Source organism: Oncorhynchus keta, chromosome 23 (assembly GCF_023373465.1).
Source record: "Oncorhynchus keta strain PuntledgeMale-10-30-2019 chromosome 23, Oket_V2, whole genome shotgun sequence".
Lineage (NCBI taxonomy): Eukaryota > Metazoa > Chordata > Actinopteri > Salmoniformes > Salmonidae > Oncorhynchus > Oncorhynchus keta.
The window spans coordinates 41,294,653-41,321,679 of record NC_068443.1 but is presented as its reverse complement, the minus strand read 5'-3'; the positions used below and the strand labels follow the sequence as shown (position 1 = coordinate 41,321,679).

Below are 27,027 nucleotides of genomic sequence, written 5' to 3'. Positions count from 1 at the left end.
GATCCCTGATTTATTGAAGGAGGGACTCATTTTATAAATTCAAAAGTATTTGGCTGTAATGTTACAATATTTTCAGACAAGAGTGGCTACCATCCTCCAGGATAGCTACTGGGTGTGCAGGCTTTTGTTCAAGCCCTGGTCTAACCACATTGTAGCCTAAACATCAGCTGATCAACAGGACCTTGATAAGCAGACTTGGGTGTTTCAGTGTTGGAGGGTTGACAACAGTGCAGTTCTATGTGTGGGGCTAAGTGCCTTGATCAAGGGCACAATGGCAGGAGGTGGTCGGTCGACATGGGATCAGAAACAACAGCTTTCCAGTGTCAGTAATGCTTACATTTTCATGTAGGCTATAATAATAAACATGGACATTTGGTTAAAAGTCATGGAGAAGTCATGGAAAATGTGTATAAACTCTTGACAGGGAATAATCAGAGGTCTCGATAGCATAATGTAATGTGTGAAATTTGGTGAACATAGTCTAATGGACGGACTTGGAAAAAGAGCTCCTGCACGTATTCCATCCCAAGTCAAGCACGGTAGAGAATGGAAGTTCGAAGACGTTCAAAGTTCCTCCATAGGTATAATTCTGTGAGCCTAATTCAGATAATGCATGTCATAACCAGCTCTTCACGCCAAGCGTCCTCCTCCACCCTCTCTCCCCACCTACACAAATTTCAGTCGCGCCTCACGCACTACACTGGCTGTCCATCGTGTATGTATACAACCCAAGCCTAGGCAGCTGATACCACCCATGCACTGCCTAGGCTAAAACAACTACTGCTTGTCCGCTCCATAGCAAACTGCTCTATCCTCACTGATTGCGAAGTTATTTCATGTCGAGATAATATAAAAACATTTACATTTACATTTAAGTCATTTAGCAGACGCTCTTATCCAGAGCGACTTACAAATTGGTGCATTCACCTTATGACATCTAAATTTAGATGTAGAAACAGAAAATAACTATGTAAACCTGCACTTTGAAGGGGGTTTCAATTGGTTCGGAAGTTATTTTGCAGATAGGAATAGGGGAAAGGAACAAAAAATCATTACAGTTCGGTTCAGAGCTTAACAATTTCAGTTCCAATCCCTTCTTTTCATGTAGCCTAATTTTGGACAAGCAAATGTTTTAACCACAGATCAAGCAACATTATGGACTAAACGTTCAAATCCTGTTTCTGCAACAGCTTTCTTCCTGGGAAGGAGAGGCGGACCAAAACGCAGCGTGGTTATAGTTCATGGTAATTTAATAAGGTAACTCAAACATGAACAAGATACAAAACAATAAACGTGAAAACCGAAACAGCCCTATTTGGTGCAGAAAACACAAAATAACTACAGAACCACCCACCAAAACAGTACCAAGCAGCGTGGTGACAGGCAACAGCAACAGCGGCCAAAGACACAAGACTCTTGGACATGGGAGGAAATCCTTGACGGGAGAGGACCCTGGGCAAAGCCAGGGGAGGGGAGCCGCCCCAAGGTGCAGCAGGAGAAGCGGCAGCAGGAGCAGCGCAAGGAGGAATGGACATGGGAGGACGAATTGGACGGTAAAGGACCCTGGGCACAGCCAGGAAAATATCGCCGCCCCAAAGAAGAGCTGGAAGCAGCGAAGGCGGAGAGGCGCTCGTATGAGGAGGCAGCACGGCGGCGTGGATGGAAGCCCGAGAGTCAGCCCCAAAAATGTCTTAGGGGGAGGCACAGAGGGAGTATGGCGAAGCCAGGTAGCACAACTTCCTGTGCTTACCAGGGGGCGAGAGAGACCGGCCAGGCACCGTGTTATGCTGTGGAGGCCACGGTGTCCCCAGTGCGGGTGCATAGCCCGGTGCACCAGGCCTACAGTGCGCCTCGCCTGTCCAGCGCAGCCAGAGCCTTCCTCCTCTCCAGCGCAGTCGGAGTCTCCGCCTGTCCAGCACTGTCAGAGCCTTCCTCCTTTCCAGAGCTGCTAGTCTCCCGTCTCCCCAGCGCAGCTAGAGTCTCCCGTCTGTCCAGAGCTGCTAGAGTCTCCCGTCTGTCATGAGCCGCCAGAGTCTCCCGTCTCCCGCCAGGATCTTCCAGAGCCGCCAGTCAGTCAGGATATTCCAGAGCCGCCAGTCAGCCAGTCAGCCAGAGCCGCCAGTCAGCCAGGATCCGCCAGGGCCGCCAGTCAGCCCGGATCCGCCAGAGCCGGCAGTCAGCCCGGATCCACCTGAGTCGCCAGTCAGCCAGGATCCGCCAGAGACGCCAGTCAGCCAGGATCCGCCAGAGCCGCCATTCAGCCAGAAGCTGCCAGAGCCGTCAACCAGCCTGAGCTACCTCTCAGTCCTGAGCTGCCCCTCAGTCCTGAGCTACCTCAGTCCCGAGCTGACCCTCAGTCCGGAGCTGCCCCTCAGTCCTGAGCTGCCCCTCAGTCCAGTGGGGCCCTCTGTTAGGGTTCTTAGGCCAAGGTCGGTGGCGAGGGTCGCCACTCAAAGGACGCTAAGTAGGTGGACTAAGGCAATGATGGAGTGGGGTCCACGTGGGGGGGTGGGGGGGGGGTGGGGTACTGTCACGTTCTGACCATAGTTCTTTTGTGTTTTCCTTGTTTTAGTGTTGGTCAGGATGTGAGCTGGGTGGGCATTCTATGTTGTGTGTCTGGTTTGTCTATTTCTATGTTTGGCCTGATATGGTTCTCAATCAGAGGCAGGTGTTAGTCATTGTCTCTGATTGGGAACCATATTTAGGTAGCCTGTTTTGTGTTGGGTTTTGTGGGTGGTTGTTTCCTGTCTTTGTGTTTTCTGTACCAGATAGGGCTGTTTCGGTTTTCACGTTCATTGTTTTGTATTCCTGTTCATGTTTGAGTTACCTTATTAAATGACCATGAACTATAACCACGCTGCGTTTTTGTCCACCTCTCCTTCCCAGGAAGAAAGCCATTACAATAGTGCTGTCCGTCACCATGCAACTTACTGTGGGCTATAGTAGAAGAAGCATATCTTCCCCACAAGCCACACTATATTACAGATATACTGATACCAATTATATACAAGATGGAATTCATGCCAGAGCTGACCCATATATCTCAATGACGATCCCCATGTTGTTTATGAACTGGGACACAGTAGCAAGTTCTCTAACAATTCTATATGGTTTCTATATGGTATGTCTCCCTTGATGGGCCTAGTAAAAATACAGTATGTCTCCCCTCTCAAGGACATATCGGAGGAGGACGGACAAGTCACCATTGATCTCTCCTCAGGGAGATTATCATATGCCTGCTGGCTCAACATTGAGTCCAAAGAAATCCCTAAATATGCATAGGGCTTCAGAACCCTCCGTGAGGATCCGTTTCAACGCAGTCAATAAGAACATAACATCAGTCTCCGCAGCTAGCGTGTTGCCGGGTGACAGCTCCGCTCATCAATATTGACAAGAGAAAACCGATGTGACATGATGCGATTGTGTACAGGTTGCCAACAAATGCAGAAAGATTCAGTACCAGCTTTAGAGTGATGCCAGTGTATCTTGCTTCTTTGAAGCTTCTCCAACGACGGAGGGCAAATCTATAGTCCTGCTTTCTCACTAATCAGCTGTATGGACTGGTCTTTGATTCAGTTTAAAAGTGAATGGGTTCTATAACTAATATGATATTCCTAAAAGCTGAACGTACTTGCTATTTCCTCTGTTCGTCCTACAACTGGAAGAAGAGAAGACCTGGAATTACTTTCTGCTGGACCCGCGGAGAAATCAAAGAGAATACCATAGATCACTTTAATAATTTATTTGCATATGATTATCGTAAAAATACTCAAAGAGAAATGTGTATTTTGTTCATTTTTTTTTTTTTTTTTTTTACAATTCCATACATCTTACTCTTACAGAAAGAAGTCTGCACTGACGGACATACATTTTCGTATTTTTCTTCTTTCACATAGATTTTCTTTTTTTCCCTGGTACATGGCCCCTTTAAACAGTCATTTTCCTTTTGATGTTGCCTCTCACCAGCAACCAAAATCCAAACAAGGGTTCACACGGAGGCCAGAGGGTGAAATGAAGATGAACTCTGAGCGGATTGGTGTAGTACGGATGGGGATCATATAATAACTGTAGCACAGTGGCAGTGTTAATGTGAGAGATTGATGCTGACAGCTGGTCGTACTTAAAAAAAAAACTAAAAAACAAGAGTAATTAACTGAATAATTCAAACTGCATTAACATTTTGTGGGTCAGGTTGATGTTACGGTCACATAGTTATTATCTCAATTGGTGACCTTTTTCATTTGCATTGATCCTTGACACATTTGACTAAAGAATAGATCTGACACAGCAACAGTCTGGTTCCGTACTGTATGTGCTTTAGCCAACTCCCCTGACTACCGTTGTCAGGACAAACATGTTAGGCATGACAATGGATGAACACAGAGAGGAGTTGGTTGAGGCACAAAGGGACTGGAGCCCCAGGCTAAGATATCAGCAGCTAGTCCAGAATAATGGAATTGACAACTGTACTGACACGTTGAAAATGTGAGCCAGAACTGGTGACTAGAAATAGCTATTGTTCACAATTAACCCTTTCCTACGAGCAACAGCCTCGGTAAAATATTTGATTCTTGTTTAATCATTAAATTCACTGTTTCGTGTATTGAGTTTAATGTGTGAATATTATATATATATATTTTTCAACAATAAGTAATAACTTAGCATCCAAAACAAGGCATAGTTGAATAAAATAAGAGTATGAAAATATGGCATATGTCTGTAGAGTAACAGAGATGCGGAACCGTCGTCTCTTGTTTCCATGGTGTTCATCCACAACAGTTCCACTTTGGCATGGCATTGCACACGACGGTGTGTCCTGTACAGTCAGACCAATCCTTCTCAGTCACCTACTTTATCCAGAGTAGGTGATGAGGACACACAACAACACATACAGCACCATGAAACCAAAACCTCCCAGTAACATGGAAGACCACATTTAAAAGAAAGTGGATGAAACCAGATTTAAAAAAAAAACAGCAATTGTTATAGACGTCTAAAATCAGCTTCTCTGGCAATGGGCACTGGGATACAATCTTTCAGGTGCCCACATTCATTTAGAATCCATAGAACCCATCCTTAAAGTCCCATGTGTGAACAAGCCTTTTTTGCATCACCATTGCCCTCGTTCCTTTCCAGACGTCGAAGTCCACAGTATCCATGCCCATTCCCATTCCCATTCCCATTCCCATCCATGGTCAAAGTCAACGATAATGGCAGAGGAGGCATGGAAATCATTTTGGGAAAAGAACACATCCCAGAAAGCACATGCAGACATGCAAACACAACCTGAGGGGGAGTTTGGCTTTCTGTCAATGGACGGTTCACAAATTCAACATCAATGATGGGTTATCCACAAGCTTCTCAAGTCTATTTTCTATGGTGCCCTACTGAAGCTGTCCAAAGTCGATACTTCCTTTTCCATGTTAGTTTCGTCTAGGTAGAGTAGACGTTTTTGTCTACTGTGGACAATGTTTTGTCTAGTTACAGTAGACAAGGTTTGTTTTGTCTAGGTAGGGTCATTCATTCATCCATTGGGCTCTGCAAGTAGAGTTCCTAGGTAGTTTCTAGTGGGTCCAGTTTCCCATGCTGTCTCTGGTTTGGTTGTTTTGTTGGTTTGTTGGTCCAGACCCAAACCTTAGACCCTGATGGGGAGAGTCGTGCTCATCTGTTGTCGAACTATATCATTCTGACTGCTGTCTAGACTCTTCCTGTGGTGGCCAGGCAGTGTCCCCCCGATCCGCAAAAGATCCCTGTCAACAAGAAAGGCAAAGATCAGTCACAGGTGGATCTTTCAAGAGTACAAATTGTTAGACCAGCCTTATTAAATTCCTGGTCTTGGAGTGGAGACCCATAGGGGGTGCAGGGTTTTGTTCCAACCCAGGGTAGCGCATTGCATTCAACTTATCAACAAATCATCAAGCCCTTGATTTGTTGAATTAGGCTTGTTACTTTTTAAAATGTTACTTTTTAAAATATATATATTTTAACCGTGGTTAATTAAAAGGTTAATAAAAAAATACTTTATTTAAGCAGGCAAGTCAGTTAAGTACAAATTTGTATTTACAATAATCATCTGGTAAAAGCCTGCGTACCGTGACGACTCTCCAGGACCAGGATTGAAGAATGCTGCTGTGTTTAGGTATAGTATTACGCTGGCAACAACATTGAGGATGGGAGGCAGCACGCAGTGAGAATCGATCACATATGTGTTGATCCCGATCATGGAAAAGACAACCTATTTTAGAAGCCAGTTCCACCAATTACAAAATCCAATTTAACCTCTGAGCAGAATCAATTCACCATTCTGGGCTTGTAATAAAACTAGTATCTCCTTCATCTACCTTCTGAGGATGCTACATTGTCTTTTTTTGCATCCCAAACGGGACCCTATTCCCTGTAATAGTGCACTACCTTTGATAGGGGTCTCTCACTCTCCCTCTGTGGCTGTCACATACAGACGAGGCCATAAATGAATCATCCGCATGCCATCTGCATACAGTAATATAATAATAATAATAATAATAATAATATATGCCATTTAGCAGACGCTTTTATCCAAAGCGACTTACAGTCATGTGTGCATACATTCTACGTATGGGTGGTCCCGGGAATCGAACCCACTACCCTGGCGATGTAGCATAACACATGCCAGACACACTGACACACACATACATAGAACTCCCCATTCGACCCATCAAAGCAATGGCTTGGCCTCCCTCGGAGCATAAAAAAAAAAAAGCTAATTAGCAACCTAATTAAACACATTCCTCTCTTTTAGCTTCTCCTGAATCTGCCTTATTACACACACTCCATCACCTCGGCCCTCCGGTAGTTTGTTTCCGCATCGGCAGCCCCGGCTCTGTCTCTGTCCTATCACCTACATTTAAGAGACAGCCAAGAGCACAGGGGATTAAACCTAGGTCAGTCATTATGTTTCCACACGAAATTAGGCCCACTCCTTGCAATGGGAATCGTCCGTGGAGTAATGCTGCGACAGTGAAACGCGGAAACGAAGACATAGATGATGATGAGTAACCTCTGGTTCGTCCAGCCGTTCCTATGGAGGGAATGAATGGGGAAAGAATGGAGTTTGGGGGAAGGGCTTAGGAGATCTTATACGTTTTGAGATAATTTTGGTCAGTGAACATGACCTTATATGAATTATGAAGCCTTTATGTGATTTGTGTGTTTGTTTGGACAACATAAATGCTAAGTGACGTTAGCTAATGAAGATTATCTCATAGATTTCTATATATAAGGTCTCCTAAGCCTGTGTTTACCACGGACCTTACTTTTGACGTCTTTCCAAAGAAAACATTAGTTTCCCCACAGGCTTTGACCAATGAGCCATGGTGGAGTTAGTGCCTACAAAAAGACATCATTACTATTGCTCTCTATTGAAGCTCAAGAGAGGAGCTGTTAAGTGAGGGAACATGATCATTTTGCGGTTTTTGTTTGGTAAACAGAGCTGATCCAGAGCTTAGCCACATAGCAGTTGATGCATTAAACATACACTGAGTGTACAAAGCATCAGGAACACCTTCCTAATACTGAGTTGCACCCACTTTTGTCCTCAGAACAGCCTCAATTCGTCCAAGCACGGACTCCACAAGGTGTCGGAAGCGTTCCACAGGGATGCTGGCCCAGGTTGACTTCAATGTTTCCCACAGTTGTGTCAAATTGGCTGGGTGGTGGACCATTCTTGAATCACACAGGACACGGTTGAGCTTGAAAAACCCAGCAGCATTTCAGTTCTTGACACACTCAAACCGGTGCACCTGGCACCTACTACCATACTCCTTTCAAAGGCACTTGCCTATTCACCCTCAATCGCACACACACACACACACACACACACACACACACACACACACACACACACACACACACACACACACACACACACACGTCTCAAAGCTTAGAAATCCTTCTTTATCATGTCTCTTCCTGTGGATTTAACAGGTGACATCAATAAGGGATCACCTGGATTCACCTGGTCAGTCTATGTCATGGAAAGAGTAGGTGTTCCTAATGTTTTGTACACTCAGTGTACATTTTAGGGCCAACTAACCACGGTCGATATTGTTGATCGCACCCCAAAACAACAAATCAAACCAACAATAAAGATTGTATAATCTCTTATGTTTCTGATCTCTCCTGCACACTCGTGTATATATATATATACTTATTTTGAAACTGTTGCCTTGTTACTTTGTCTTAACACCGGTCTTGTTGTGCAAGTCAAAAATAACGCTTTCCAGTCCCCTCCACTCACCCCGAGTATGTGCTGGTGACCACCTTGAGGGTGGCGGCGTTGCGGAGAAGCTTGTCCAGGGTGCTGACGATTTGGCAGAACTTTGGCCTCAGGTTCCTCTCCTTTACCCAGCACTCCAGCATGAGCTGGTGCAGCACCATGGGGCAGTCCATGGGAGGGGGCAAGCGGTAGTCCTGCTCCACAGCAGTCATCACCTACAGAAAGTAAAAGAGTTAATATGATATACAGTACGGCACAATGCAACACCATATATCTTGCGATGCAATGCAATATGATACGATTATGTCACAACAAAATACAATACAATTTCGATACGATACTCTACGGCACAATATGACACTCTACAACGCGATAGAATATGTTGTGATATAATACAATATTCCCCCAAAAAAAAAAATCTGGCAATTCAAAAGGAGAATGTTACATTTATAATTCACGGTGGAATAAAATAAAGCTGTTCCCCTTGACTCATTTTCATACCTTCACTTTGCGTACGCATTTTCAACTGCTTGCTACGAAGCAGTTGTGTTTCTTTGATCATGATAATGAATCTCTCTACTGCACTCCACAACATCCCTTTTTGTTTTCTCATTGATTTGTTATGACGTGTCTCTGTACGGGGAAGCTATTCATATCCATATGCTGTCTGTATGTATTTGAATGGCATCTCCCTGTAATGGTAATGAGCCTCCGGGTATCATACAAAATCTCTCCTATTACTATTCCCACTTTTCTGTGCTGCTCTATTGAAACTAGCTGCAGTAGTAAAACGCAACACGCTGGGACGAGCATCATTGTTCTCTATTTATTAATAAGGTCGAAGCCCAGTGAGATGGTAAGATGTGTTGCGGGGATAGAGAGTGTGTGTGTGTGTGTGTGTGTGTGTGTGTGTGTGTGTGTGTGTGTGTGTGTGTGTGTGTGTTTACTACTCTGCCGTAGTAAATATCTTGTGGGGTGAAGATGCAGGTGTAGATAGGGGTGGCAGGAGGCAATAAAGTCAAGTAAAATGTCAAAAAACGCCAACCCAGGCACACAGCCGCACTGACCACCTGCACAGTGAAGATAAAAACACACTTAAGCATAACTGTCAAGCTCAAGCTAAAAGATCGAGGCTGCAATGTCACTGGCAAAATGTAAACGAGCCGTCCTGAAATTAAACAGGCGGTTAATACATTACCAACACTTCATTTTAGGTTGTTTATTACAGGGACTAAAATGAGCTTTGTCGCTAACTCCGGTTCTTTGACATTGACTTTCACCCTGAAAACGGTTCGATTCGTGTGCACTGTCCCTATCAAATCAATACCATGAATACATAATGGAATACATAAATAAGGAGCATGCGAGTGTTGTGGAAGACTCTATCGAAAGAGTAGGCAGAGAGTATAACCCAAAGATATTCAACGAAACATGCAACAACTTCACAGACTTCGCTGAGTTATTGTTCATATGAGGAAATCAGTTCATTGAAATCAACGAATTGGCCCTAAACTATGGATATGGGTGGCCCACTAGGCGGGTTCGTACCGCAACCATGGAGCACTCTGTTCACGTCGTTGACATTGGCAAACCGCTTGACAACACAACGCCATACACGTGGGTCTGCGGTTGTGAGGCCAGTTGGACGTACTGCCAAATTCTCTAAAACGACGCTTGTGGTAGGAGAATTAAACAATCAATTGTCTGGCAACAGCTCTGGTGGACGTTCCTGCAGTCAGCAGGCCAATTGCACACTCCTTCACAACTTGAGACATCTGTGGCATTGTGTTGCGTGACAAAACTGCACATTTTTGAGTGGACTTTTATTGCCCCCCCAGCACAAGGTGCACCTGTGATAAATCATGCTGTTTAATCAGCTTCTTGATATGCCACACCTGTCAAGTGGATGGATTATATTGGCAAAGGAGAAATGCTCACTATCAGGGATTTAAACAAATTTGTGCACAACATTTGAGAGACATAAGCCTTTTCTAATTATGGAACATTTCTGGGACCTTTCATTTCATTTCAGCTTATGAAACATGGGACCAACACTTTACATGTTGCGTTTATATTTTTGTTCAGTGCGTATAACTAACTCACATCCTGGTTGCTCATGTCCCAGTAGGGCCTTTCTCCGTAGGATACCACCTCCCACATGACGATTCCGTAACTCCACGCGTCACTGGCCGAGGTGAACTTCCTGAAGGCGATGGCCTCGGGGGCGGTCCAGCGGATGGGAATCTTACCTCCCTGCAGAGACACAGGGAGAGGCAGGGTTGCTACATTGGAGCATGCTGTGCGATGGAGTAAACACAGTCAGAGAAGCACCCACACACAGGCAGAGACGCACCCACACACAGGCAGAGACGCACCCACACACAGGCAGAGATGCACCCACACACAGGCAGAGACGCATTCACACACAGGCAGACATGCACCCAGGCATACTCTCATATACAGACTGCAGAGAGACAAAAAAAATGGTGAGCACACACACACACTTACACACAAAATTGCAAACAAACAAAGATAAACAAACAAACAAGCAATCACACAGACAAACATAGACATACCAAATAAACACAGATCAAGCCAACAAGCAGATCCTCCCACAACTCACACTCTCCCTCCCACACCACTCACCAGAGAGCTGGTGTAGGTAGGATCGACTGATGAGTCGTCCAGGAAACGGGACAGACCGAAGTCGGACACCTTACACACCAGGTTGCTGTTGACCAGGATGTTGCGGGCGGCGAGGTCCCGGTGGACGTAGTTCATGTCCGAGAGGTACTTCATGCCAGACGCGATGCCACGCAGCATGCCCACCAGCTGGGTCACCGTGAAGCGCCCATCATTCAGCTGTGAGGTATGGGTGGGGAATGGGGGTGAGTGAGGTAGTGAAATAGAGGAGTAATGCAGACAGGGAGGGGTGTAGATAGAGGGGAATGTGAAAGGGAGAAAAATACAGAAGGAAGAAGAAGGAAAGAGAGACAGAAGGGAGAGGAGAGAGAAGGGGGAAATGGGTGAGGAAAAAGTAAGAAAGGAGGGAGAGAGAGAGAAGGGGGGATGGGTGAGGAAAAAGTAAGAAAGGAGGGAGAGAGAGAAGGGGGGATGGGTGAGGAAAAAGTAAGAAAGGAGGGAGAGAGAGAAGGGGGATGGGTGAGGAAAAAGTAAGAAAGGAGGGAGAGAGAGAAGGGGGATGGGTGAGGAAAAAGTAAGAAAGGAGGGAGAGAGAGAAGGGGGGATGGGTGAGGAAAAAGTAAGAAAGGAGGGGAGAGAGAGGGAAGGGGGAGATGGGTGAGGAAAAAGTAAGAAAGGAGGGAGAGAGAGGGAAGGGGGAGATGGGTGAGGAAAAAGTAAGAAAGGAGGGAGAGAGAGAGAAGGGGGAGATGGGTGAGGAAAAAGTAAGAAAGGAGGGAGAGAGAGGGAAGGGGGAGATGGGTGAGGAAAAAGTAAGAAAGGAGGGAGAGAGAGGGAAGGGGGAGATGGGTGAGGAAAAAGTAAGAAAGGAGGGAGAGAGAGAAGGGGGATGGTGAGGAAAAAGTAAGAAAGGAGGGAGAGAGAGAAGGAGGATGGGTGAGGAAAGTAAGAAAGGAGGGAGAGAGAGAAGGGGGATGGTGAGGAAAAAGTAAGAAAGGAGGGAGAGAGAGAAGGAGGATGGGTGAGGAAAGTAAGAAAGGAGGGAGAGAGAGGGAAGGGGGGATGGGTGAGGAAAGTGAGAAAGGAGGGAGAGAGAGAAGGGGGGATGGGTGAGGAAAAAGTAAGAAAGGAGGGAGAGAGAGAAGGAGGATGGGCGAGGAAAGTAAGAAAAGAGGGAGAGAGAGGGAAGGGGGGATGGGTGAGAAAAAAAGTAAGAGGAGGGAGAAAGAGAAGGGGGAGATGGGTGAGGAAAAGGTAAGAGGGGAGGGAGAGAGAGAGGGAATCGGTAGATGAAGTCAGTCAGTCCCTAAGCTTACACAAACATAATCATGACATATGCCATAACCATCCATGACTGGTTCTGTCAGTCTGCAACAGACACATTTTTTCAAGCTGTCTGACCCAATCTAATAAGATGAATAATTTAAATGAATATTTAATAACTAAATTCCATGTGTTGTGCTGTGTGTATGTGTGTTTCTGTGTGTAACTACAGATGAAACAGCGTGAAAGTGAATAGGAAAGTACGCTGTCAACTAGTTACAGTTAGAATTCAATTGTCCTTTCACAGAACGACAAGAGGTTCAACCTTTTTCTGCGTAATCCAGTCTTGACTGAAAGGAAATGAGCGTTACATTGATGGTGCCATGCTAACCATGCTTACCCTCACTACAGCTCCACAGAATTAGAATAACTAGAATGGAAAATCATGGCTCCATGACTTGAATGGGCATTTTTGTTCTAGAAATTATATTTCTATTACCAGCTCCAATACATAATCAGTCCCATTTCTTATTAGTATTGTTCATGCATGAGAGCACCAGCCGTTCCGGACGACTGCGTGATATCTCTCTTGGTAGCCGATGTGAGCGTGACTTTTACACAGGTCAACATTCCCAAAACCGCGGGTCCAGACAGATTACCAGGACGTGTACTCAAAGCATGCGTGGACCAACTGGCAAGTGTCTTCACTGAGATTTTCAACCTCTCCCTGACAGTGTCTGTAATACCTATATATTTCAAGCAGAACACCATAGTCCCTGTGCCCAAGGAAGCGAAGGTAACCTGCTTAAATGATTACTGCCCTGTAGCACTCGGTAGTCGGTAGCCGGTAAGTGCTTTGAAAGGCGAGTCATGGTTCACATCAACAGCATCATCCTGAATACCCTAGACCCACTCCAATTCGCATACCGCTCCAACAGATCCACAGATGAGCAATCTCAGTCGCACTCCACAATGCCCTTTCCCACCTGGACAAAAGGAACACCTATGTGAGAATGCTCTTCATTGCCTACAGCTCAGCGTTCAACACGATAGTGCCCACAAAGCTCATCACTAAGCTAAGGACCCTGGGACTAAACACCTCCCTCTGCAACTGGATCCTGGACTTCCTTATGGGCCACCACCAGGAGGTAAGGGTAGGCAACAACACATCTGCCATGCTGATCCTCAACACTAGGGCCCCTCAGGGGTGCGTGCTTAGTCCCCTCCTGTACTTCCGGTTCACCCACGACTGTGTGGCCAAACACAACTCCAACACCATCATTACTGGTAGGTCTGATTACCGACAACAATGAGACCGCCTATAGTCGGAGGAGGTCAGAGACCTGGCTATGTGGTGCCAGGACAACAGCCTCTCCCTCAATGTGAGCAAGACAAAGGAGCTGATCTTGGACTACAGGAAAAGGTGGGCCGAACAGGCCCCCATTAACATCGATGGGGCTGTGGTGGAGCGAGTAGAGAGTTTCAAGTTCCTTGGTGTCCACATCACCAACAAACTATCATGGTCCAAACACACCAAGATACATGTAGTTGTGAAGAGGGCATGACAACACCTTTTCCCCCTCAAGTGCCTGAAAAGATTTGTCTGGGTCCCCAGATCCTCAAAAATTATACAACTGCACCATCGAGAGCATCCTGATTGGTTGCATCACTGTCTGGTATGGAAACTGCTCGGCATCTGACTGTAAGGCGCTACAGAAGGTAGTGCGTACGGCCCAGTACATCACTGGGGCCAAGCTTCCTGCCATCCAGGACCTATATACTAAGCAGTGTCAGAGGAAAGCCTCAAAAATGGTCAAAGACTCCAGGTTATAAGTATATAACAAGTTATAGACTGTTTTCTCTGCTACCGCACGGCAAGCGGTACCGATGCGCCAAGTCTAGGACCAAAAGGCTCCTTAACAGCTTCTACCCCCAAGCCAATAGACTGCTGAACAATTAATCAAATGGCCACCAAGACTATTTACATTGACCCCCCCATTTGTTTTTACACTGCTGCCACTAGTTGTTTATTATCTTTGCATAGTCACTTTACCCCTACCTCAATCTACAAATTACCTCGACTAACCTGTACCCCCTCACATTAACTCGGTACTGGTACCCCCTGTATAAAGCCTTGGTATTGTTATTTTATTGTGTTACTTTTTACTTTAGTTTATTTGGTAAATATTTTCCTAACAGTACATTACTCATCTCATATGTCTATGCATTACTCATCTTGCCTATGCCTCACGGCCATCGCTCGTTTAAATATTTATATGTACATATTCTTATTCACCCCTTCACATTTGTGTGTATAAAGTAGCTGTTGTGAATTTGTTAGATTACTTGTTTGATATTACTGCATTGTCGGAGAAGCACAAGCATTTCGCTACACTCGCATTAACATCTGCTAACCATGTGTATGTGACCAATAAAATTGGATTTGATTTGGAACTCTTTCTTAAACTGCATTGTTGGTAAAGTAAGCATTTGTGACTAATAAAGTTTGATTTAATTTGATGCCATACAGTCTCACGAGGGAGCCTGGAAATTAAGGTTTGTTTCTCAACAACTCAAGAGGGAAACATTCTAAACATGCCAAATGTGTAAACATTCTGTTTTGTACTCTACACTCAGATTTAGTTTGACAGGAAAACAAGTTTGGATGGATATGTAAACATTCTGTTTTGTACTCTACACTCAGATTTAGTTTGACAGGAAAACAAGTTTTGGATGGATATGTAAACAAAATGCTTCATAACAGGCATAGATGGTTAGGTCTGTTAGGGGGCTTGTATTACTATTCTCGTGGGTACCGAAAATCCCCAAAAGCCCCCAAAAAGAAAAAACAAGTCAAATTATTCCTCATGGAGACATTTCCCAGGTTCCCACAAGGACAAAGGCTATTTTAGGATTAGAGTTTAGGGTTAGGGTTACAATTAGGGTTAGGTTTTATGGTTAGGTTTAGGGGTTAGATTAGGGTTAGGGGTTAGGTTTAGGGTTAAAGGTTAGGGAAAACATGATTTTGAATGGAAATGCATTTTAGGTCCCCACAAGGATAGTAAAACATATGCTGTGTGTGTGTGTGTGTGTGTGTGTGTGTGTGTGTGTGTGTGTGTGTGTGTGTGTGTGTGTGTGTGTGTGTGTGTGTGTGTGTGTGTGTGTGTGTGTGTGTGTGTTTGTCCTTACGTGCAAACATGTTTGTTCTTGTTATGCATGTGTTGTGTGTGTGTTGTTCTGCCTGCATCCCATAGTCAGGCACAATAGTTTGGCGGGCCATCACTAGATCACGGCAGAGTGTATCCATGATTCACACACACACACACACGGTTAGATGGACATCTGACTGAGAGGAGTGCGTGAGAAGGAGTGAGAAGCTGCTCTTCAGTCACAAGATGAGATAAGACAAGGAGGGCTATGGAGGTTGCACTGTGGTGCATGGTCTTAAGTTTCCTCACTGTCCTCTGAGAGAGATCATTTGTGAATGACTACGTTAACCTTGTCTGTAAGCTCTAGGGTCTTTCCTGGTTCAAGGTTAAATCTGGGTTGTTGTTTTTTTGATTCGGAGGCGGGATCTTGGTGTACTCTTAAAGGAAAGGAGCTACACTTTATGTAAGCATGCAGCATACCACCCTGCATTCCACTGCTGGCTTGCCTCTGAAGCTAAGCATGGTTGGTCCTGGTTGGAAGTGGTGTTGGGGTGGGGGCCAGTAGGAGGCACTCTTTCTTTCCTCTGGTCTAAAAAAAAGATCCCAATGCCCCAGAGCAGTGATTGGGGACATTGCCCTGTGTAGGGTGCCGTCTTTCGGGTGGGACGCTAAACGGGTGTCCTGACTCTCTGTGGTCACTACACGATCCCATGGCACTGGTGTTAACCCCGGTGTCCTGGCTAAATTCCCAATCTGGCCCTCATACCAACACGGCCACCTAGTCGTCCCTTTCCGCTTCCCTTTAACTAATCCCCAGGTCGTTGCTGTAAATGAGAACGTCGTCTCAGTCAACTTACCTGGTAATATATGGGTTAAAGAAAAACAAACTCAAAACGAGCTCCAACTGAGTCAGGGAGCATTGCTGTGTGTGTACACCACCCACTGTCATTACAGTAGGTGTCATGTAATAGAACTCTGGAAAGTTGCAGAAGTTCTCTACTCCCCCCGCGGATTTGTTCAGCATCCACTGATGTGTAGGAGGTGCTATGTGCAATTGTGCTCGTCCCCAGGCTTTTACGTAGCACAGTCAAAGAGTAGCTCCATCAATGGTTTTGTGCAGGAGAATCCCTATCCGTCAGCTGTATCGTGTATAACTATGCAGGTCTTAGGATCTTCAGCACAGCCGCTATCAATATTCATCAGAGGGGTCAGGAACGGTTCCACGGATTGTCATAACTGGTGTGTGTTCGGTACGACTCAAAGCCTCCACTGGTGAGTCGGTGGTCGCACAGTACGTGTGATAATGCGTGACTCCAGGATTTGATTCGGTAGGGTAGACTCGATATCGGGGAGTGAATGTGTCCTGTATGATTCCATGCATCGTCACAACTCAGTCAGTGTTCCCCCGAGGAAGGAGCCCCGCGCTCCATTCTCCATGAGCCTTGGGATTTTAAACAGTATACAACTCCTAGGCTATCAATATCAACCAGAGTTGTCATGTACAATTCCTCATGTCGCCACAACTTGTGTCAGCCTCACTCACCCTGAGGAAGGAGTCCAACGCTCCGTTCTCCATGAACTCGGTGATGATGAGCACGGGGCAGCTGCGGGTCAGCACGCCCTCCAGCCGGATCACATTGGGGTGGTCGAACTGGCCCATGATTGACGCTTCCCCCAGGAAATCCCGCCTCTGGCGCTCTGTGTAACCCGCCTTCAGTGTTTTGATGGCCACCACCCCCTCACGGCGGCTGGCCTGCTTCAGGCGCCCGCGGCACACCTCCCCGAACTCACCTGGGTGGGGAAGGGAGTGAGTGGAAGGAGCGGAGGAGGGAGTGTGGATTGGGGAGGGGGGAGTAAGGGAGAGGGAGCATTACTGGTTTGAACTGAGGAGGAAGAAGAGGAAGACGAGGAGGAAGAGATGGAAGGGATGGAGTTTGTGAGGAGGGGAGGAAAAGAGAGCGAGAGCTCAGGGGTCTGAGAGGTTGGGGAGGGATTGAGGGACGGAAAGATCAACCTGCGACCGGGAGTGGTGCCTGGGACCGGTGTAGGGGGAGAGGGGACGGATGAGGAGCTTGGGGGTTTTGGTGCCTTGGTAAAAAGTTGTGTGTTTAAAAAGGAAAAGAAGAGAAAAAGAGAAAAGCAAAGGAGGCATTCAAGGTTGAAGTTGGGAGATAGAAAGACATGCTCTTAGAGAAGAAACAGCAGACTTGGTGGATGACAGAAGCAGACACTCCAAACTCCCCCTCCAATACACGCATACCCTCTCAACAACCGCTGCCCATCCTCTGAACACACACACTGCCCACCCAGCACAAATCCTGTTCAACCAACCCCCCCCCTCAGCATTGACCACTCCCCAAAACACAATCGACTCCAAAAAAGCCTACCCCTTAAAATCCACATTTCAAAAAGGCCGCACTAAAAAAGGTATAATCTTTGAAAATTATAGTTATGTCACACATGCAGCTAACAAAAATATATGGAAATGTCTGCTCTACTTAAAATTACAACCAACTAATTGCAGCATTAATGCAAAAATGGAAGAGGAAAGTGGAAGGGGGAGAAGTAAGGAACTTGTCTGTCGACCCTGCATTAAAGACCAAAATTGTCTAAGGAAAATGGTGATAAATTAAAAAATTCCATGGCACATGGTTTATGAACTGATACACAAAACAACCATGGATTCAAAACTCAAGTTTTTAAATTAAAATGTTGTACAAAATTATTGCAACCAATAGAATGTTATATATTATGGGGGATACAACCAGCAGATTTTGCTGCGAGGAGACAGAATCATTAGATCATTTGTTTTGGTACTGTCCATACGTAGCTTGTTTTTGGTCACAGGTTCAGGAATGGCAGAAGAATTGCAACAATTTACCTGGAGCTAACTCTGCAAATAGCAACTGCTGGGTGATTTTAAAAAGGCATAGTCAATCGATCAATAACATCATAATACTCTAGCAAAAAAATGTTAGCTTTAATTTACAATATGTAGAATCTAAAGTTCAGAACTTTTGTGAAGCATCACAGCACAGTCGAAAAATATGTGGCAAATAGAAATCAAAACTGGATGGTGTTCAGAGATAGATGGGAGGGGTTGAGGGTAGCTAAAGGCTGGGACTGGATGGTGTTCAGAGATAGATGGGAGGGGTTGAGTGGAGCTGAAGGCTGGGACTGGATGGTGTTCAGAGATAGATGGGAGGGGTTGAGTGGAGCTGAAGGCTGGGACTGGATGGTGTTCAGAGATAGATGGGAGGGGTTGAGTGGAGCTGAAGGCTGGGACTGGATGGTGTTCAGAGATAGATGGGAGGGGTTGAGTGGAGCTGAAGGCTGGGACTGGATGGTGTTCAGAGATAGATGGGAGGGGTTGAGGGTAGCTAAAGGCTGGGACTGGATGGTGTTCAGAGATAGATGGGAGGGGTTGAGTGGAGCTGAAGGCTGGGACTGGATGGTGTTCAGAGATAGATGGGAGGGGTTGAGGGTAGCTAAAGGCTGGGACTGGATGGTGTTCAGAGATAGATGGGAGGGGTTGAGTGGAGCTAAAGGCTGGGACTGGATGGTGTTCAGAGATAGATGGGAGGGGTTGAGTGGAGCTGAAGGCTGGGACTGTATGGTGTTCAGAGATAGATGGGAGGGGTTGAGTGGAGCTGAAGGCTGGGACTGGATGGTGTTCAGAGATAGATGGGAGGGGTTGAGTGGAGCTAAAGGCTGGGACTGGATGGTGTTCAGAGATAGATGGGAGGGGTTGAGGGTAGCTAAAGGCTGGGACTGGATGGTGTTCAGAGATAGATGGGAGGGGTTGAGTGGAGCTGAAGGCTGGGACTGGATGGTGTTCAGAGATAGATGGGAGGGGTTGAGTGGAGCTGAAGGCTGGGACTGGATGGTGTTCAGAGATAGATGGGAGGGGTTGAGTGGAGCTGAAGGCTGGGACTGGATGGTGTTCAGAGATAGATGGGAGGGGTTGAGGGTAGCTAAAGGCTGGGACTGGATGGTGTTCAGAGATAGATGGGAGGGGTTGAGTGGAGCTGAAGGCTGGGACTGGATGGTGTTCAGAGATAGATGGGAGGGGTTGAGGGTAGCTAAAGGCTGGGACTGGATGGTGTTCAGAGATAGATGGGAGGGGTTGAGTGGAGCTAAAGGCTGGGACTGGATGGTGTTCAGAGATAGATGGGAGGGGTTGAGTGGAGCTGAAGGCTGGGACTGTATGGTGTTCAGAGATAGATGGGAGGGGTTGAGTGGAGCTGAAGGCTGGGACTGGATGGTGTTCAGAGATAGATGGGAGGGGTTGAGTGGAGCTGAAGGCTGGGACTAAAAACAAACAAAAGATACATTTTGTAAAATGTTTGGTGTCCGTAAAATGTATATAGTATGAATAAGCTGGAAGTAGAAGCCTAAGTGTTGGTGTCCATTAGTTTACTCCAATTAGGGGAGGGATGGTAGGGTTAGGGGAAAATAATGAAAGCATATATATTCTATATTTATACAAAAAATATGGGGATTGGAAATTATGTAGACAATTACATTGATGGAAGCCGCAAACTATCTGCAATATTAAAGCTGATCTACCCCCTGAAAAAATATAGCTATATAGCTATATTGGTTACCTGCACCAATGACCTCCTCGATCTTCACGCACGAGATGTCTATCTCCTTGGCAAACTCGTGGATGGCCTCGTTGGGGTCCTCATAAGTGAACGGGTCAATGTATACTTTCACCCCCGGGGAAACTAGAGAGATGAAATGAATGAAGGGAGGATTGCATCAGATGTTTTTCGCCAGGTCTTGAACACACACACTGAGTGACTATAATACAGTCATGACTGGTCTCAAATTGGAAGCATGAACAGCATATGAGCATATCTATCACACAGCTCGGGAGTCTTGAAGAGCGGGGGGAGGGTTTGATAAACCTGATCTAGATAATCCTGGTTTTGTGTGAGCAAATGCAGTTTCCTGCCTTGGTCAGATGACTGAATAATTCATTCAATCAGGTGGTTTACCGTCTTGGTTTGAACAAAGGACCACAGAAGCTGCAGCTCTTCAGGATTAGAGTTGTATAGTATGCACACACACACAGACACAGGCACACACACACAACCTCCTCCCCAAACACACACACAAATACACAACCCCCCCCCCAACACACACAACCCCCTGCCCCCAACACACACAACCCGCTTCCCCCAACACACACACACAACCTCCTGCCCCCAACACACGCCCCCTCCCCCAGTGCTCACCGTACCGCTGCTGCACAAACACACAACACCCTCCCCAAACACACACTCACAAAAGCACAACCCCCTGCCCCAAAGACACACACAGGGCGGCAGGGTAGCCTAGTGGTTAGAGCGTTGGACTAGTAACCGAAAGGTTCAAGCCCCCGAGCTGACAAGGTACAAATCTGTCGTTCTGCCCCTGAACAGGCAGTTAACCCACTAGGCCGTCATTGAAAATAAGAATTTGTTCTTAACTGACTTGCCTAGTAAAATAAAGGTAAAATAAAATTTACAACCCGCTCCCCCATTACCCACACACTCTCCCCCAGTGCTCACCGTACTGCTGCAGCTTCTCTGTGTACTCCAGCTCCGAACCGCTGTGTTGCTTCCTGCAAACAAGGACCACACACGCACAATCTCATTCGTATGATCAATCCTCATTCCTGGCTGGCACTCCACAGGGTGCTTTCATATAACAAGCGGAAGATAACAGATTGTATTCAGACAGTCGGGATTGGAGGAATGGAACAATGCTAAGGTTGGCTTAAGCCTTTCTAAGTCTTTTTTGAGGATTCAAGAAGTTGCCAAATAAGTTGCCAAATAATGACCAAAAAGGCCTAGATACATATAAAAAAAACACAACTTACCTAGAGCAAACTATGGCCATGACCACAATGGCAACAATGACCACTAGACCGGCCGACGCCGAGCCCACGATGAGCGGCAGCTGGTCCTGCACCGATTTCTGAGGGTCACCTGAGAAATAACATAAACAATGATAAACAAACAATAATCACCTGAAATGTCACTGAGGGATTCTTAAAAGAAACAGCTAGTGAAATGTGCAAACGGATTCATGCCAAAACAAAATAAATGGGATGTGAATTATATTCCAATCTGTTTTTAGTTTTTCATTTAGACACAATAAAAAAAAGCGCTTTATAAAAACTAAAAAAGCCAAGTTAGTGGCCTTGTGGTTAGTGTCCAACCCTGCGATTGGAAGGTTGGGAGTTCGATCCCCGGCCAGTGCGTCTCTGCTTGGCACTCAGCATTGAATTAGATTGGGGTTAAGGCCTTGCGATAGACTAGCGTCCTGCACATCAAGCTGCCTCACGCTACAGAAACAGGAGACTGGCTGCTGCTCCTAGAAGCCAAGCCTTACGCAAGGCTACTTACTTATTCCAAAAAGCAATGCACTCTGGTAAAAAAGAAAACACGCATATTGAAAAACAAGACATTTTATTTCAATGTTTTTACATGTATTAATCCTGCATTAATCTGCTTCCGTAATAGACTGTAGAAATATCACACAGCCATTAAGAGCAAATATATATATTTTTTAAACAGACAACTTCTTCAGTGTTCTTTCACTACTTGGGTGGATTAAAGTGAACATAGAAAAGCTTTGAAACGCCGGTGAAAAACAAACATGAAAGGCGTTAGCGATGGTGGAGGATACTGAAAAACAGTGAAGGGAGAGAGAGAGAGAGACAGAAAGAGGAGGAGAAAAAGACAATGAACTCGTGAAGGCAGAAAAGGAAGAGAGACAGAGGGAAAGTAAGAGGCACAGAGACAGATGGGGAGGAAGAGCTCGACACAGAGCACAGAGAGAAAGAATGAGACAACGAAGGAGCACAGGAGGAGAGAGAGAGAGAGAGAGAGAGAGAGAGAGAGAGAGAGAGAGAGAGAGAAAAATGCTTACTGTGTATGGAGGTGCTGAAGTCCATAGGGATACTGTAGTGTCCGTAGCCAGCCACAGTGCGAGCCCGGACCTGGACAACGTAGGGAGTGGCAGCCCTCAGTCCCTCCACACGGGTTGAGCTGTGCTGGGCCGTCACCGTGTGTGACATGGCCTGGCCCTATGGAACACATCAATCAATCGAACAAATGTACTTATGAAACCCTTTTAACATCAGCAGCTGTCACATGATTTGACAGTAACACAGCTTAGACGGAAATCAGAGGCAGACTGACAAGGAAAACTCCCTAGAAGCAAGAAAACCTTGAGGAACCCCGACAACACATGGATTGGAATCGAAAAAAAAAAGCTAAATTATTTTTCTTTTTGAAAAAAGGGACAGCATTCACTTGATGTAGTTGAGTTAATTTGGTTCATAGTCTTTTCTATATGAGCAGCATGTCTATGTCCATCGGACACATGATGCTGATGCTGCTGAAGAAAACAATACACATCTGCATCAAGTGAGCGCTAACCTGTGAAATGCCAAAAACAACCCAGATACATCAGACAAAAGATGCAATATTTACTTTTCTAACATATTTTGTACAATTGTTTTCTTTCCAGTGACTCTTCAAACTTAAAGTACAGAGTAAATGTTTCTAATGTAAATCATGGTTGAATCAGAGAACAGTGAGCCTGGTCCCAGATGCGTTTGTGCTGTATAGTCAACACCTACAAGTTGGCTATACAGCACAAACAGATCTGGGACCAGGCTATAAAACAGTGTCTTACCCTTTCGTAGTACTTTATCTCGTAATCCAGGATGACCCCGTTGGGTTTCTCTGGGGGAAGCCAGGACAGGCTGAGGGTGTCTGACGTTGACCTCATCAGGTGCACTGTGGGTATTGCTGACGGTGCTGTGATTGGACAACAAAAGAGGGTGATGTAAATAAGTCAAAAGAAATGCAAGCTTTCATGTTGAATATGTTAAGAGCATTTTTGTTCCACTGTCTAAATGAAATTCGCAACGTGTACAAGCTCTTCGTCTAGCATTGTTTACGATTATCTGACTTCTTACCATGACATTTATCTGACCATTCTCCATGACATTTCAGTTTATTGATTTGGTACTAAGCTGAAATGACACATACTGAGGCCATAAACTCACACAAAGCATCAGTTCCTGAGAACAAGATGAGACGGTAGAAAGTAGATGACTTTGTTGCTGCTAACCTGAGTTGAGTGGTAAAGTTGGTGCCATTGAGTGGTGTGTCGTTGTGTAGTCAGAGAGGCGATGTTAAGTGGTAGGTAGCTACTTTACTTACAGTGGTGACCTTGAGTGGTGTGTTGTCGTGTGGTGAGGTGAGAGTGAGTGCCCGATATCAATTATTCATGTTGAGTGCTGCTAACGTTAAGCGCTGACAAAGCGTTACGACGATACTAACCGGCCTGGTTGGTGGTGATGTTGACGGTGGCGTATCGAGGTGCGCCGGGGCTCTTCCCAGAGACGCCGTTGACCGCCTGGACCTCAAAGCTGTAGCGGGTGTGCGCCTGCAGGTTCCTCACCACCACCTTCTTCTGGGTCAGGCCGAGTCGGCGCGGCGACATGTCCATGTTGTCGTCGCAGCGCGAGCACGGGCTCTGGTCGCGCTGACACTTCTTACACACCACGTTGTAGATGACGTCGTCCCGCCCGCCGACGTCCAGCGGCTCCTCCCACTCCAGGGCGATCGAGGTCTCGTTCACCGTGGAGATGACGTTCTGAGGTGGCGAGGGCACGGCTGGACAGAAATACCACATACGGGTTAGTGATGTCCTCTGAACACCGCTTATAGAGGCTAATATTGTAGAACCTCACTGTTAAAACCATAGTCTTCGAACCCCACTCTAAGCATTTATGATTTGCTTACTAAAGATACCAATTAGGGCTTATTTTCCTGGGTCCATACAGTTCATACAAGTGTCCACTTTCTGGTGGAGAAATATGATCTCCAGCACATAATGAATTGAACAGAAGTCTTCATTTATTTTATATATACCATGTTCATTCCATGCATGACTTCAACATTATAATTCATGGAACTTAATAAATCATTACCCATTAAATAGCAATGGGAGTTCATTCCATAAAGTAGAAATATGTTCTGCTATATACATGATGAAATAAATAGCAGGATTCATACAGCGAATATAAACCATATCCAAGCCACGCTTGACTTAAACATCACTATTCATGAAACGTGATTCATTACCCATAAAATAGCGATGATCTGAACTTAAATGATCCATTGCACAGCGGTGGTGTATACCTATGGAACAGTGTTACTCAATGGAGACGAGTTCTTTAAATAAGAACGGTATGAAACCGGGGTAACGTGTGATAAATGCTACAGGGGACAACTGGAGCAGCAAGCAGAATGTTTCTTTCATCCAGTTACAGAGGCTGGGGGGGGGGGATTCTAAACCCAAACCCCCCTCAAAGCCGACTCAGACAACACCTACTACGGCAGCAGCACATGGCGAGGTAATGCTTTCAGAGTGTCAGTTCACGCATCTCAACCAACTCAGTTCAGCTCCTCTGCCTGTTCGTCCTAAGTGGAGCTAGTCCCCCCCCCCCACATGCTCTGTCCTATCCAATTAGACTGGCACAGTTTAGAATGTGGCCTCATCTAATTGGGCACAAAGTCTGAAATGCTGGGCTCCCGACGTGAGCCCCGAGCTGAGCTTTTGAGTACAACACCCTCGACCCCTTGCTAAACATTGTCTGCCAGGCCTGGCACACGCTCTGACAGGCTGTACGGGATGTAATGGAGTCCGAATGGTCTGCGACGATAGTGGCACAGTGGTTTGAAAAGATTTGGACACAGCGACACAGTCCGAATTTTCTCAACAAGGAGAGTGTGCACGAGTCATAGGGGCTCAGTCACAGTTAATGTATGTTATGCCAGAGGGGAAAAAAAGGCCTTTGGTGTTAGGCTATGTCACAATGTCAAAGCAGTGTATGTCTATCACACACATATTGTGATATCTCTGAGAAAAAGGGGGATTTCTCTGATAAAGGTGTCTGTGGAAACAACCGCAGTTGCCTTCACAGACACTTGCACCATGGCGGTTTTCGAAAACTCTCTGGGCCAGTTCCTCAGACAAAGGTTAAGCCTAGTTCTACACTAAGTCGCACGGAGAATCTCCCAATGCTCAACGGAGAATCTTCATCGAATATCTACAGCCAATGACGAATGCTAACGAAAAACGGTGAGCTTGACTTACTGGTGCAGGCTGAGTCCGGAGGGTCACTGTCGGCACGGTAGAAGCCATTCTGGCATAGGCAGATGCTGGCACCCCTGGAGCTTGTGCGACTGTTGGGGGGGCAGGGGTAACACGAGCCCTCCCCCTGCTTGTACTTGAATGACCCAGGGGCGCACGCTATATTGGGAAGACAAAAGCGAAAGGGACAGTCAGAACACTGTCAAAGTCAATAAAGAACAACACCAAACCAAGGCCGGCACACATACTACAAATCTCAGTCCGGCTGGGGGTCAAGAATGTTAGAAAGGCCTAACTATTGATATTAGGGCCGTTCTCGTTGAGTTTGAGAGAGCTACTCTGTCCAAATCTTTCACAATTGCGATCGTAAACAATGAAGAGAAAAACATTTTCTTTCCCCCTCCCACAAAATTAAAATCACAGTGCAGTTATCACGAAACATATTCTTTCCCGTGTTATAGCCTAACTAGACGATAGGCTATAAAGGCCTGGGGAAAGTTGGGTAATTTAAATAAAACCAGAGAGATAGAGGTGAACTTTAGGCTACTTGGCAAATTTGCAAGACAAGACATTGCGAGATACAGATTACCATGACATATCCACACGGTTCTTTCTGCCTGCCCCCTCCTCTCTCTGCCTCGTGCCGGCTCGTCTGCTCTTTCTCTTCGCTAATGATGCAAGTGTGTGTTCAGTCTTCGGTCTGGTGCGTGTAGAGTATACTAGCATATTCCTTAATGATAGGCCCTGCTTTACTGAAGTTTGCAAGATAAAGCATTCCATTGTGAGATTCAGCTTTTGATTGCCGATAGATAGGCCTAGTGCACGATTCTGACTCTGTCTACCTAGTGGCCGACCTGCCTGTACTGTGCCCGTCCCCTCTTTCTCCCTTGCATTTACATTACATTTAAGTCATTTAGCAGACTTGCTTTGGAAGACGCAAATGTGTGTGTGTTTTTTTTACACAGAGGTACACCAACTAATCTGTTTCCTCCGTTCCAAAAGTATCCAAATTTTAGGAGTCGATTCCTTGCGGATTCTAATCTTGGCACTAAGAAATGGGAGTCGACACCAGGAGTCGACGTGCAAGGAGTCGATTATTTTGGAGACGACTCTCCCCCACCACGTCATTGCTGTTAACGGTTGGGGAAAAAGGGCAGAGAAAGGCAAGCGACATCAGTGAAGTCCTACATGGCAATGCTTTGCGAAGTTAAGTGAGAAGGCGGTAAAATGCAACATTTGCGAGGTGGAACTGAGGTACAGTAATGGTAATACAGGTGCAATGCTTAACTATCTGAAATGGACGCACTTTGAAATCACACGGAATTTATTAACATTTCTTATCGTTTTAACGGAAAACCAATACAAAAAAAATTAAACGCTAAGATTTTTTTCTCTCTCCTCATTTGTCACATGCCTCTAGCTAGTCTGTCAAAGACCTCCATGTCATATCGTCACACTCGACTACCTCAGTCCGTGTGAGGTGGAAATATGTCAGGAAGCCGTTAGAAACTTCTAGCTAGTCTGTGCAAATCCTTCATACCCTCTCATTTT

At 45.8% G+C, this 27,027-nt stretch overlaps 1 protein-coding gene across 1 annotated transcript in view; it reads right to left on the bottom strand.

Moving 5' to 3' along the window:
• Positions 1–3,730: 3,730 nt before the first annotated feature.
• Positions 3,731–27,027, bottom strand: part of ephb3a (eph receptor B3a) — a 41,482-nt gene continuing 18,185 nt past the window's right edge. Inside the window, exons 4-15 of the mRNA XM_052477231.1 lie at positions 25,480–25,635; positions 23,658–23,993; positions 23,005–23,129; positions 22,234–22,390; positions 21,179–21,287; positions 20,868–20,920; positions 19,917–20,039; positions 16,853–17,100; positions 10,901–11,116; positions 10,358–10,507; positions 8,276–8,469; positions 3,731–5,750 (exon numbers count right to left, since the gene is read on the bottom strand). Coding sequence (XP_052333191.1) covers positions 5,636–5,750; positions 8,276–8,469; positions 10,358–10,507; positions 10,901–11,116; positions 16,853–17,100; positions 19,917–20,039; positions 20,868–20,920; positions 21,179–21,287; positions 22,234–22,390; positions 23,005–23,129; positions 23,658–23,993; positions 25,480–25,635 — 1,982 coding nt within the window. The 3' untranslated portion in view covers positions 3,731–5,635. The remainder of the gene's footprint in view (positions 5,751–8,275; positions 8,470–10,357; positions 10,508–10,900; positions 11,117–16,852; positions 17,101–19,916; positions 20,040–20,867; positions 20,921–21,178; positions 21,288–22,233; positions 22,391–23,004; positions 23,130–23,657; positions 23,994–25,479; positions 25,636–27,027) is intronic.